This window comes from Aspergillus bombycis (genome assembly GCF_001792695.1).
Source record: "Aspergillus bombycis strain NRRL26010 chromosome Unknown contig00244, whole genome shotgun sequence".
NCBI lineage: Eukaryota > Fungi > Ascomycota > Eurotiomycetes > Eurotiales > Aspergillaceae > Aspergillus > Aspergillus bombycis.
The window spans coordinates 1-12,461 of NW_019170246.1; the positions used below are offsets into that span (position 1 = coordinate 1).

Here is a 12,461-nt window from a genome sequence, read left to right on the forward strand (position 1 = left end):
CGTAGAGCTCTTTTCCCCAATAGGGTGATCCGTAGCTAACATGAGGGCCAGCTTCATTCTTTGTATTGATGCGTACCAAACGGTCTGCATGCCTCCTCGATCTCTATCTAATCGCGTCAGGATCAGCACAGACATCCTCACGGACCATATCTACATCAATTCCCCTCCTAGATGACCAAAGCGGGTTGACGGAACTCAAAAAATCTCCCTGAGAAATCACAGAAATAGTATATCTTAGTCCCTTTTCTTTTCTTTTGATTTATTTCATTTCTTTACTTCTTTATATATATATATCATATGATACCCCCCCCCTTTCGCTTTGTCGAAACCTCAAGCTGAGATTGATCCGAATCACCGTTAATATAGGTATAGTTAACTAGTTAATGAAAGGGACGATCATGTAACAGCAGCCAAGAGGGTGAAAAAATATCCTGCAAGTTGAGTGTAAGGAGTAAGTGGCTTATGCGGTGGGGGGGGAAGGTCGGTGGTAATATTTGGCAGAAAGGTAGTTAGTAACTTACTCCGGAGTATAGCAGTCACTTTCTCCGGTTTAGCGCCGTCTTGTGGCCAGAGCCTCAACGACGTAGCGTAGTCACCACCACGACCATTATTACTATTAACCTACACACCACCACTACAACCACCACCGTGCCCCGTTGATTACGAAATCCTCGCCCACTCTTTCCACCTGCAAACCCCTTCATATGTCGCATATTCGCTTCTAATTTCTTCGCCCGTGCTTCGTATCATGCGTTTTTGGGTTGCTCTCCCAGAATGTGCGATGGCGATTCTTGACTACTCCCGCTCATCCCCCAGAGCATGAAGCACCCGCCGCGCCCGACACTAAAACTCCGTGCAACGACGGTCGCTTTTTCAGTGATATAGTGATACCCTTTCTCGAACCACGCTCCTCCATTTGTACTTGAACCAAACTTCCTCCACTTCGTTCCCATTGATATAGCTCTCCCCTACGCTACATACGGTCACTATCTACCATACTCTTTGCTAGTCGACCGCCCTCTTTCGGATCAACTCGCGCTTTATCCCACGACATTCTACGATAGTCCCTTTCCTTTCCTCCTCGCACATACCACCCCGGCGACTATTATTGATGGTGCTCTTTCTCGTTTGACATTGTGATTGCTGCGCTGACCGGCCGCTTCTTTCTTGACGGCCCCGAAATATTTGGGATACTTTGAAATATGTCTTTCGAGGGTGGCGACCTACCGGAAGGTAGACGTAGCTCGGAGAGCTCTGGAGGAAATAGCTGGCTATCCCAGGAGACAGTCAAAGACAACCAAACAAATCGGTACCAGCGAAATCATGCTATGTTGAATGGCCGTCTTATTTCCCCATTCTCTGGATTCGCGAAAGTAGACAGGTAAGAATGACTTATCTTTTCACTCGTACCTCATGTTCATGTCATCATCTGTTCTGTCCCTATCCTGTCTTCTCTCCCTCCCCCCTTTGCCTCCTCTTAAATGCCGTCCGATCTTGCGGGTGGTATTGTGAAGAGACAATGTGTGTTGTATGTCTGAACGGCATCTGTTGGTGCATACTTCCGATCCTTATTGCACTGGCCCTGGCGGAGTAGTCTCTTCCATTTTCCTATATGAAGAAGATACAAAATAGCTTCTTAGCTCTCTATTTCTTCTACGCCGACATTCTGGCAATATGTGCCCTCGACAGCCTCATGTTTCATGTTTCGACCCCTCCCCCTCGTTCATTTTAAAACTTATCTACAAGTCCATTCAATGTCTTCGACAGCGTCTATGATTTGGCTGTAACGGCGCACCGCAATGTCAAAGGGCCTCCAGTTAAAGAGAAAGAGTACTGATTCGATTCAGATCTAACTCACAGGGTCGAAAGCAGCCGCCGACCTTGGCAGCTCACGACTTGTCAACGTCAAATTTCACTTGGCCCTCTCCGGATGTGTCCCCAACAGACAAACGTAAGGATTCGGGCTTCACAGGTCACCGAAAATCCTCAGCCGCTATAGGACCAGATGAGCCAGGCCCGCCGACCTTCAGTTCGAGCCGCCGAATGTCATGTCCGAATTCCGATGACTTGGATTATTTCCAGCAAGACCCGAATGCCTCATATTCTTCTTCGCCTAAGATGGCACCCGGAGATAAGAATGGGGCATCCTTCCATGACCATTCAGAGCATGAAGCGTCGCCAGCATCGACTTCCTTTCGGCCTGGAACAAGTCGCACCTACGCGAGTGAGCCTCTGGATCTTGACTATAATGGAGATCATCGAAGACCATCTGTTGCTAGCGCCACTACTATTAGCAGTCAAGGGTCTAAGTCTAGTACAGGTGGCCGGTTCCGAAAAAAACTGAAAGGGTTTTTTGGGGAAGAGTACCTGCCTGGAGATTCAAAATTGGAGTCTGACACCGGCATTCAGCACCCCACAAAGAAATCATCCCTTAGCGAGCAGCACATATTTCGCGAAAGAGCCAACTCGGATGGCGCACGAAGCCCACCGCAAAGACTCATTGGTGAATCTTCACCACAACGGCCTAGACCCCGAGCCCCGCTTCCTTCTAGTGAAATTACTCCTTGGGTATTTCAAAGCTTCAATGTAAGTTCTGATGGTTCTCTTTTGAGGATTGCCCTTCCCTATCTATGTATTTTCGCATCTTGCTGTCATCGATACCGTCTCGGCGAAGGTTAATGCTCCCTACTCTCTAGGACATCCCACAGTACGGTGAAGCCCCCGTTCGTGAAGCTCCCATAGGGGCTGATGGTCGTCGGGCTGCTGCCCAGATGGCAAAAGGCCCACAAAGAAACCAGACTGGACGACAGTTTAGTGGACATCGTCATTCTCGAAGCAAAGAAGAGAAATCAACCACTACTGACGATATGACGGAGTATTCAAGCCGTCCCACCACCGGGCGCGATGATTTTGGTATCGGTCTGCGCGCTAACAGCCTCAACAACTCGGCGATGAACTCAACTTCTACTCTTGTGCGCTCCATCAGCCCCACGCCGAGTATGCAGAGCGCCTACTCCCGGGAACAGGGCCAAAGTTCTCCAGGGACACAACCACATAACAAACGGTCGATCCTGGACAAGATTCGTCGACCCAAGGCTCATGGTCCTTTGAAACATTTCCCTGGAACCAAGGGAGCACAGGAGGCCACAAAAAGCACCTCAAAACTTGCGCGACGAGATGCCTCCCCCGCTAGGAGGGGACGGCAAGGAAGCCTGGAAGGTACCATTACTCCCAAAACTGGAGATGAATCCGACCGGAAAAAAGATGGCAGGGGCCTGGCTATTAGTTCCGCCAAATTACGTGGTCGCCGTGTGTTGGGTACCGACACACCCTTGAGAGATACCAAACCAGCGGAAGGGCAGGAGGGCATGTATGAGCTTGATACAGACCTTTCGCATATGGAAGGCATTGTTCGGAAGCGATCCCCGCAGCCAGCAGCTGACAGAAATCAGTCAGTCGATGGAAACTCGAAGCAACATGAGGAAGGAAAGAGGGGTGATGGCCTGCCCACTGGGCACTGGGATGCTCCGGACAGCTGGCATGTCAGGAGGCATGGTGAGGACATTGCTACTGTGCTCCCAAGCGGAGATACAGAGGCTACTCGAACTATACCGGAACCTGACGGCGCTCCTTATTTCATACGAGTCTTCCGTGTAGACTCCACTTTCGCCACGCTATCGACAGGGCTAAATGCCACCGTCGCCGATATATTGGTCCTACTTGGCCGGAAGTCTTTCCTTACAGAACATCTCAACAATTATGATATCGTTATGCGAAAGAATGATTTAAGCAGGCAGCTCGATCCGATGGAAAAGCCGATTCTTATGCAGAAACAGATGCTTGAACAAATTGGCTATACTACAAAAGATAGGCTCGAGGAAGTTGGTCGAGAGGATCATAGCTATTTCATACGTTTCACCTTCCTTCCAAATAAGCTAAGCGGTATGGCTAGTCTCCAGCAGAGCAGCGACCCAGGCTTCACCCGCCATCAGAAGTTTAGCCATGTGGATCTTGCAGGCCGAGCTCTTGTCACTATCCCCATCACCCTCTACAGCAAAGCCCCAGAGATCATTTCCCTGAACCTGTCGAAAAACTTGGCTCTCGATGTCCCGAAAGATTTCATTCAAGGCTGTATCAATCTCCGAGAGCTCAAGTTCATAGGGAATGAGGCCCCCCGTTTGCCTGCCAGTTTCGGCCTCGCGAGTCGGCTGACTTACCTTGACGTCTCGAACAACTATCTAGAAGAGCTCGATCATGCCGGCCTTGATAAACTACAAGGTCTTGTCAGCATAAAATTATCGAACAACAAGCTTACGAGCCTTCCAAGCTACTTCGGAAAATTTGCCTATCTGAGGAGTTTGAATCTATCCTCCAATAATTTCCGAGTCTTCCCTGAGTTTCTTGGAGATCTCAAGAGCTTAGTGGACCTCGATATCAGCTTCAACAATATTGCCGAGCTGCCTTGCATTGGCAAGTTGTCGACCCTTGAGCGCCTTTGGATGACAAACAACGTATTGCGGGGCTCCTTGGACGAATCATTTAAAGATCTCGTGAATGTGAAGGAGATCGATGCAAGGTTCAATGAAATAACCAATATTGACAACCTATCGTATGTGCCACGCTTGGAGCAGTTGCACGTTGGTCACAACGCGATTTCAAAATTCAAAGGCTCATTCCCGAAGCTACGAGCATTGCTCCTTGACCATTGCCCTATTACTCAATTTGACATTGATGCTCCGACGCCTACCCTCACACTGCTCAATGTAGCTTCCGCAAAGTTGGTCCAGCTTCGGGATACGTTGTTCGAGAACGTACCCAATTTGACCAAACTCATACTTGACAAAAATCACTTCGTGTCCATGTCGTCCCACATCGGCAAACTCCGTAAACTTGAGCACTTCAGCATGATCAAGAACCCACTTGACGCGCTTCCTGCCACATTTGGGTGTCTAACTGATCTCAGATACCTCAACCTTAGGGAGTGTAATCTGAGCCGATTGCCCCCAGAGCTTTGGAATTGCAACAAACTAGAGACACTCAATGTGTCATCCAATGTATTAGACAGCTTTCCAAAGCATGGTACTCCGATGCCTCAACTCCCTGGCGAACCGGTGCCTGGCACTCCAGGAACTTCTACACCGACAAACTACGAAGACCTAGCAGCTGACGACCAAGAAGGTCGTCGCCCAAGCCAGACCTCAGGTACCGTTCTTAGCACTGGAGGCTCACCAAACGGCAGCGGAGGATACCGAAAGCCCTCGGTCGCGTCATCCCTAAGCCAAGGCGGCAGAAAAGTTTCCACAGCGTCGAGGTCGTTGAATGAAGGGAGTCCGGCTTCCAGAAAGGACTCGAGTTTTTCAAATCTCTCCAATCAAACCTTTGGCGGATCACTGAGGAATTTATACCTGGCCGATAATCGACTGGAAGATGACGTTTTCCGCGAATTATCGTTACTTACAGAGCTGCGCGTTGTAAACCTTTCGTACAACGAGCTGACCGAGCTACCCCAGGGACTGCTGAAACGCTGGTCCAACTTGACTGAGCTTTACCTTTCCGGCAATGAGCTAACGTCGCTTCCTTCGGACGACCTTGAAGAAGGTAGCCAGCTCAAGATTCTTAATATCAACGCAAATCGGTTCCAAGTTCTACCAGCAGAACTGTGCAAGGTCAGCAAGCTTTCCATTCTGGATGTCGGGAGCAACTCGTTAAAGTACAATGTATCGAATTGGCCGTATGACTGGAATTGGAACTGGAACCGAAACCTGAAATATCTCAACTTTTCTGGGAACAAGCGCCTTGAGATCAAACCGCACGTTTCTTCGCTACTGGGGCCGCCGAACACTAATGGAACAGACTTGACCGACTTCAATTCCCTTACTTATCTGCGCGTGCTGGGGTTGATGGACGTTACGCTTACAACTTCCACTATACCCGAGGAAAATGAAGACCGCCGCGTGAGAACATCTGCATCACTGGCCGGCTTTCTTGCTTATGGTATGGCTGACTTTCTCGGGAAAAGTGACCATCTATCAATAATTGATATGATTGTGCCACGGTTAAAGCCAGACAACGTGGAAACGGTTGTGGGGATGTTTGATGGAACAAGTCAATCCACTGGAGGTTCTAAGGTCGCCAAGTTTTTGCACGAAAATTTCCTTCGCACCTTTTCCACTGAGCTGCGTCGATTGCGGCGAGAGTTACAGGAGACGCCGTTGGATGCATTGCGACGTGCGTTCTTAGCGTTGAACAAGAATATGGCAGCGGCTTGTTTCAGATCTGCAGATGACCAAGATATCCGGCGATATACTGATGAACCTGACACAAAGGCCGCGAAGCTTACCAAAGATGATGCTGACTGCGGCGCAGTTGCCACTGTGCTGTATCTGCATAACATGGATCTATTCGTCGCCAATGTAGGAGATGCACAGGCAATTCTAGTTAAATCTGACGGTTCGCTAAGACACTTGACCCGAATACACGACCCCGCCGAACCTCATGAAAGAGCAAGGATTCGGGCTGGTGGAGGTTATGTCTCTCGCCAGGGAAAGCTTAACGATGTTCTTTCTGTGTCGCGAACCTTTGGACATTTTCATCAGATGCCCTCCGTCATCGCGGCTCCTCATACCATGCATGTCAATCTAACTGAGCAGGATGAGATGATAATTTTAGCGTCAAGGGAACTATGGGACTACGTAACGCCAGACCTGGTTGTTGACGTGACACGGGCTGAGAGGAGAGACCTAATGGTCGCAGCTCAAAAAATAAGGGACCTAGCTATCTCGTTCGGTGCCAACAACAAGCTCATGGTTATGATTCTTGGCGTTGGGGATCTAAAGAAACGAGACAGACAGAGCAAGCTCAGAAATGCGAGTGTTTCTACGGGCATGCTCGAGGACCAACAAATCCTTCCCACTTCAAAACGCACAAAGAAGCCGCGTGACATGCCTGGAGATTCCAGACTTGCTCGCTTTGATTTCGTGGATGCCCCTGTAGGGGAATTGGCTATTATCTTTACGGATATCAAAGGGTCAACGAGCCTTTGGGAGACCTGCCCTGATGCAATGCGCTCTGCCATACAAATACATAATGACATACTTCGTCGACAGCTTGGAATCATTGGTGGGTACGAAGTCAAGACCGAAGGAGATGCTTTTATGGTTGCCTTTTCCACAACTACGGCTGCCTTGCTCTGGTGCTTCAACTGTCAAATGCAGCTTCTGGAAGCAGAATGGCCGACGGAAATTCTCGAACAACCTCAGTGTGAGGTCGAGTACGATATGGACAATAATGTTATTTTCCGTGGGCTTTCTGTCCGTATGGGTATACATTGGGGCGAGCCCGTCTGTGAAAAGGACCCCGTTACTAACCGCATGGACTACTTTGGGCCGATGGTGAACCGCGCCTCTCGTATCTCCGCTGTTGCCGATGGTGGACAGATCTTCGTGTCATCGGATTTCATGAGCGATATCCAACGCAATCTGGAGGTGTTTGCAGATAGCGAGCGTGCTGCGTCAACTGGTTCGGAAGAGGGCTATGCCGTGGATAACCTTGGTTATAACATCCGTCGCGAGCTGCAACAGCTAAACAGCCTTGGCTTCGTGATCAAAGACCAGGGAGAACGGAAGCTGAAAGGCCTTGAGAACCCCGAGCCGCTTTATCTTATCTACCCTCACACCCTATCGGGGCGATTAAGTATTATGCAGAAAGATGCCGCAAGTGACAAGAATGTCCCAACAACCATTAGCAAACACTCCCAGCTAGAAATCCAAACCGATCTTATCTGGCGCCTCTGGGAGATTACCCTTCGCTTAGAGAGGCTCTGTGGCGCTTTGGAGTACCCGGGCGACGCTCGACTAAAGGAGCCCAACGTGTCGCTCTTCAATGTCGTTAAGAATCATGGAGGAGAGCTTGCTGACTCGACCGTGGTCAGCTTAGTTGAACAACAAGTGACTCGCATCGAAATGACGGTTAATACTCTTGCAATTCGGAACATGTTACGGCCCTTCAGACCGCACGACCGACTCAATGATCATGCCATGCCTATCAGAGACGTGCTACAGGAGCTACAAACCCAGCTTGCCGAATACAAGGCCCTCAAAGAGCAAATTGCTGTCAGTGCTGCTGGCATCACTGACAGGAGTCCGAGTTACACAGCGACGGATTTGGCATCTCTTAAAGGCAGCAACAGTTCTGCCTCGTCGTCTTTTCTTCACATGAGCATCCCAGCTGATGACGTGAACAACTAATAGTCTACGTACTCGCATCTCACACATCTTATCTACAGTATCTAATCTTACCTTTTTGTCTTTCCCTCCTTTTGATCTAGTACTCAGCGGCGTCTCATGGGTTGGTTGGATGTTCAGCGTTCAGAAGCATGGACAGGAGCTAAGGTGGATATTGCTTTTCCTGTCCTTTGTTCCACTTTCAATCTCAGTCGATATGCTAGTACAGATATGATGAATGAACTGGCTTCACCTTCAGTTGCATTGCACCTTGGCTGAGCTAAGGCTATATTTGTTAACGTTACGTATCTCTATGCCACTGCTGTGCGAGTAATTCTATAGCGGCTTCATTAGTATTGCTTGAGAGCCTCGATGTACCACACAAATAATGTAGATCTCATATAATCTCACTCATATTATTGGGAATTCTGACATCATACATAGGATATATATATATATAGTTTTGCTGTAGTGTATGTCGACTTGATAGTAATTAATATCGTTAAGAAGGATGTTGATGCACGTTGAGGTAATGCTGTTGCCTCAGGCATTAATCAGTCACGGGTGGGTTTGCATGCTGTTTGTTGTTCTCATTGGGTTGATTGAGTCTTTTTCGTCAACCGCGGTTCATTATCGCCGACTCCTATTCCATTCTTCTGGGAGTTGTGTAAGAAACCCCAATACCTTTCTTTGACTCCGAGGCACGCCAAGCCCTATTCGACTTTTCGTTCTCTTGATACAATCGTCTTTGTTCCCTACCACTACTTAAGCGGCCATTTCGCGTTCGGCCCCGCTCTGTTGCCCTGGCTACCATAAATTTCAACGTATGCCCATCTGTCACTTGACGAATTGCAAACATCTAACGTCCATTTGAAGATTTTAGATGAAATTTATTATCTGTGCATAGTTTATTATCAGTCAAGCTTTGCTGTGGTGATCGTCGTATCAACCAATTTCCACCATGGCGGATGACCTGGACTATCTCGCCCCTGATTTCGACCTCAATTCTCTGACAGTACCTCGTCTACGGTCCATTCTAGTCAGCCATGATATTCCATACCCGGCCTCTGCGAAGAAGGCGCAGCTTGTACGAATTCTGGAGGATGAGGTTCTACCTCAGGCGAGGAGATTACTACGGGATCGCGAGCGAGTGAGGCGAACGAGTGATGGGATTACCGATATGGGAAGTCGCGCAACATCAGTAGTTAGTGATTTCAATGATCGACAAGAAGATGAAAGCAGAGATTCGATGCCACCCCCACCAACCCCTTCGACGGTCTCAACGGTAACTGGGGGGAGGCGAGGACGATCGAGGATGAGTACCCGCGCCTCGACCGCCGATATTGATGATAGAACCGCTCCTGCCACACCGTCCACAATTTCTAGACGGACAGCGCCGAGATCAGAGTCGAAGCGCCTTCGTGCATCTGAACATCAATATCATCATGACACCCCTGCTACACCAATCGCAGCAGACACCGCTACTCCCCGAAAATCGACTACTAGAAAACTTCGGAGAAGCGAGATGACGCCATCGACTGAGCCAGAGCCCATGGCACGGCTAATCAAAGAAGAGCCCAAGGAAGAGAGCGTTTTCACCTATGATAACCCATTCCAGAGCGGAAGTTCCCCTGCCCCGTGGTCCGAGAAAAAGCGAAAGAGTGGATCGCTACTCCCAGCCGAGAGCCCTTCTTGGGATCAGGGTCTGCGGGCTAGAAAGTCTGACGTGTTCATTAAACAAGAAGACGATGCTACTGTATCCAGGCGATCTTCCTTCCAATTCCCTATCTCGAAGTTGAAATCACCCCATAAGCAACTTGAATCTGTGGCGGATGAGGACGACGAGAGTGAGCTCAGTGCTGGCGAAGAATTCACACCGGAGGAACAACTTGCATTAGAAAGGGAGCAGGCGGACTTGTGGTACCCCCCTGCCCCAGACCGACAACAACAAGGCTCAACGAGTCGCGCAGCTCCTTGGATTATTATTATACTGCTGGTAGCTGGATTTGGTGCTTGGTGGCGGAAAGAGAAGATCGAGATTGGATTTTGCGGTATTGGAAAGCCCACTTGGTCATTGGCGGAGACTCGGATTCCTGAGTGGGCAAACGTCTTGGAACCACAGTGTGAACCCTGTCCTGCCCATGCGTTCTGCTACCCCGACTTTGAAGCACTCTGCGAGCATGATTTCATCCTGAAGGCGCATCCTTTGTCTCTGGGAGGCTTGGTTCCCCTGCCTCCGACTTGTGAGCCTGACAGTGAGAAAGCGCGGCGCGTCAAAGCTGTTGCTGATAAAGCTGTGGAGGAGCTGCGTGACAGAAGAGCCAAATGGGAATGTGGGGAACTCGCAGATGACGGCCAAGGAGTACAAGGGCCAGAGATCAGTGAACCAGATTTGAAGCAGGAGGTAGCAAGAAAACGTCGGAAAGGAATGAGCGATGCCGAGTTTGATGATCTATGGAAGGGGGCGTTGGGTGAAATCCTTGGCAGGGAAGAAGTTATTAGCCAAACGAAGACGTAAGTTGCTCCTTTCATTTTGATGTATTGTGGCCACAACAGGCGGGTTTCCCGGCTTGCGCCAGAGGATTACGGTTCTGACGTGTATACGGAACTAACAGAGGCGACACTACTATTACAGACCATCTTCTGTCGTCACCCTCACCTCAACATCAGTCAGTCGGCTCTCCCTTACGTGCGCCTTCCGCCGCTACGTCCGACTCTCTCTCCTCGCGTATCGACTCCCTCTTTCAGTTCTAGCCATCTGTACATTTGCCGTGCTATATGCACGCTCAAGAGTCCTTGCTCGCCGGTCTGATATGGCACGGGTCCCCGAACTAGTAGCTACCACGCTCGATCGCCTTGCGACCCAAGCCGCTTTGCATGCTCGTGGCGAGGCCCGTGAACCTTATATTCCAATTGGACAACTGCGCGACGACGTCCTTCGATCTGAATTGCGTGGCAGCCGGCGTGAAGAGCTATGGCGACGGGTTCGCAGCGTTGTTGAAGGGAATGCCAACATTCGAGCAGCCGTGCGAGAGGGTCGTGGTGGTGATGTTGCTCGCGTATGGGAATGGATTGGGGGCATCGGCAGTGTTCGTGGAGACATTGAAGGATCTGCGACCCGGCCGCACGACAGTGGCAACCTGCATTTGTCGGGCTCATCTCACGACCAAAGCCGTCAGCCGATAGATAACCACGCCCATCCGCCGGACTCCGCACAGCCTCGTCGATGGGACGAAGGCAGGCCTATCTACTGAAGGCCGTTCCGTAATTCGCTAAACCTAATCATTTATCCTATTCTTCGCATACTATAAGTGTCCGCGCCTTTTTCTTCGTGGTGTCCCTTCTCCAATGGTTCTTCTTTCTCTTTGGAAGGGGGTCTTGGTCTCTTCTATGAACGTGATGGATTTTCTTGACCGCCAACGGTTCTGTTTCGCAGTAGATAGCTTGTTTCCTTTTCTTTTCCACTCTTGATAATGCCGGGCTTTCACAAATTGGTTGGATGCTTTTGGGGAGAGTTACATACATGCGGTGAGCACATAGCACAATGACACTAATGTGGAATTTTGGGTCTAAGGTTGTTGATCCGGTTGTAATGGGATCAAGAGGGTTGAGATATCACAGGCGTTCCCGATGCTGATTGGCTCGGCCCAACCCGAGGTGCCCTTGGCCGATATAAGTAGGACTAGGTACCCAATACTAGTACTCTGTTGTCAATGCGTCGTCACCGGCAGCGGCATTCTATCCCTTGGTTCAGATGAGAAATGGATTCGTACCGAATCCTCCAGAGATACGCTTGAGTCTCTGACTCGTCTGGTGCTGATCAAGTGGGAAAAAATTTCGCCACATCTGCCTTGAACCAATGGTGCACGATCCATGGGAATGGATCTTCGAGTTTATCTATTTTAAATTTTGTACGTCTCGCCTGTTTTTGTCGATCAATCACTAGCGTGATCATGCATGGGTTCTTCGAGTAGTAGTACGTACTCCGTACATGGCGAGTACCGATCTCGTCGGCAGTTGTTGCGTCAGTAGGGCTTAGCTGAGCCCTCGTTTCTCGAGGCTTCCCAGTTGGGCAAGTGTCTCTATTAGGAACCCCCCCCCAAAAATTGTTAGGAAAGAGACCTAGTGGGAGTCTTGACATTGTATACGAACTGAGGATCAAGTAGGAAATGGTGGGGGTTTTTTTTTTATATTTTTTCTATATATACATGTGAAACTTTTTTTTCGGGGTTTTTTTTG

At 49.4% G+C, this 12,461-nt stretch overlaps 2 protein-coding genes across 2 annotated transcripts; both read left to right on the forward strand.

Annotated features, from left to right (window-relative positions):
* Positions 1–1,202: 1,202 nt before the first annotated feature.
* acyA (adenylate cyclase acyA) lies at positions 1,203–8,246 on the forward strand (the record flags this gene model as incomplete). Its single annotated transcript, XM_022539358.1, has 3 exons — positions 1,203–1,381; positions 1,848–2,586; positions 2,697–8,246. The coding sequence occupies 3 exons, from the start codon at positions 1,203–1,205 to the stop codon at positions 8,244–8,246; spliced, it is 6,468 nt and encodes a 2,155-aa protein (XP_022382929.1).
* A 937-nt stretch (positions 8,247–9,183) lies between these two features.
* Positions 9,184–11,476, forward strand: ABOM_012232 (putative sister chromatid separation protein (Src1); the record flags this gene model as incomplete). The annotated part of the gene is made up of 2 exons (XM_022539359.1): positions 9,184–10,736; positions 10,858–11,476. 2 exons carry the CDS (start codon positions 9,184–9,186, stop codon positions 11,474–11,476), a joined length of 2,172 nt encoding a protein of 723 aa, XP_022382928.1.
* Between the last annotated feature and the right edge of the window lie 985 nt (positions 11,477–12,461).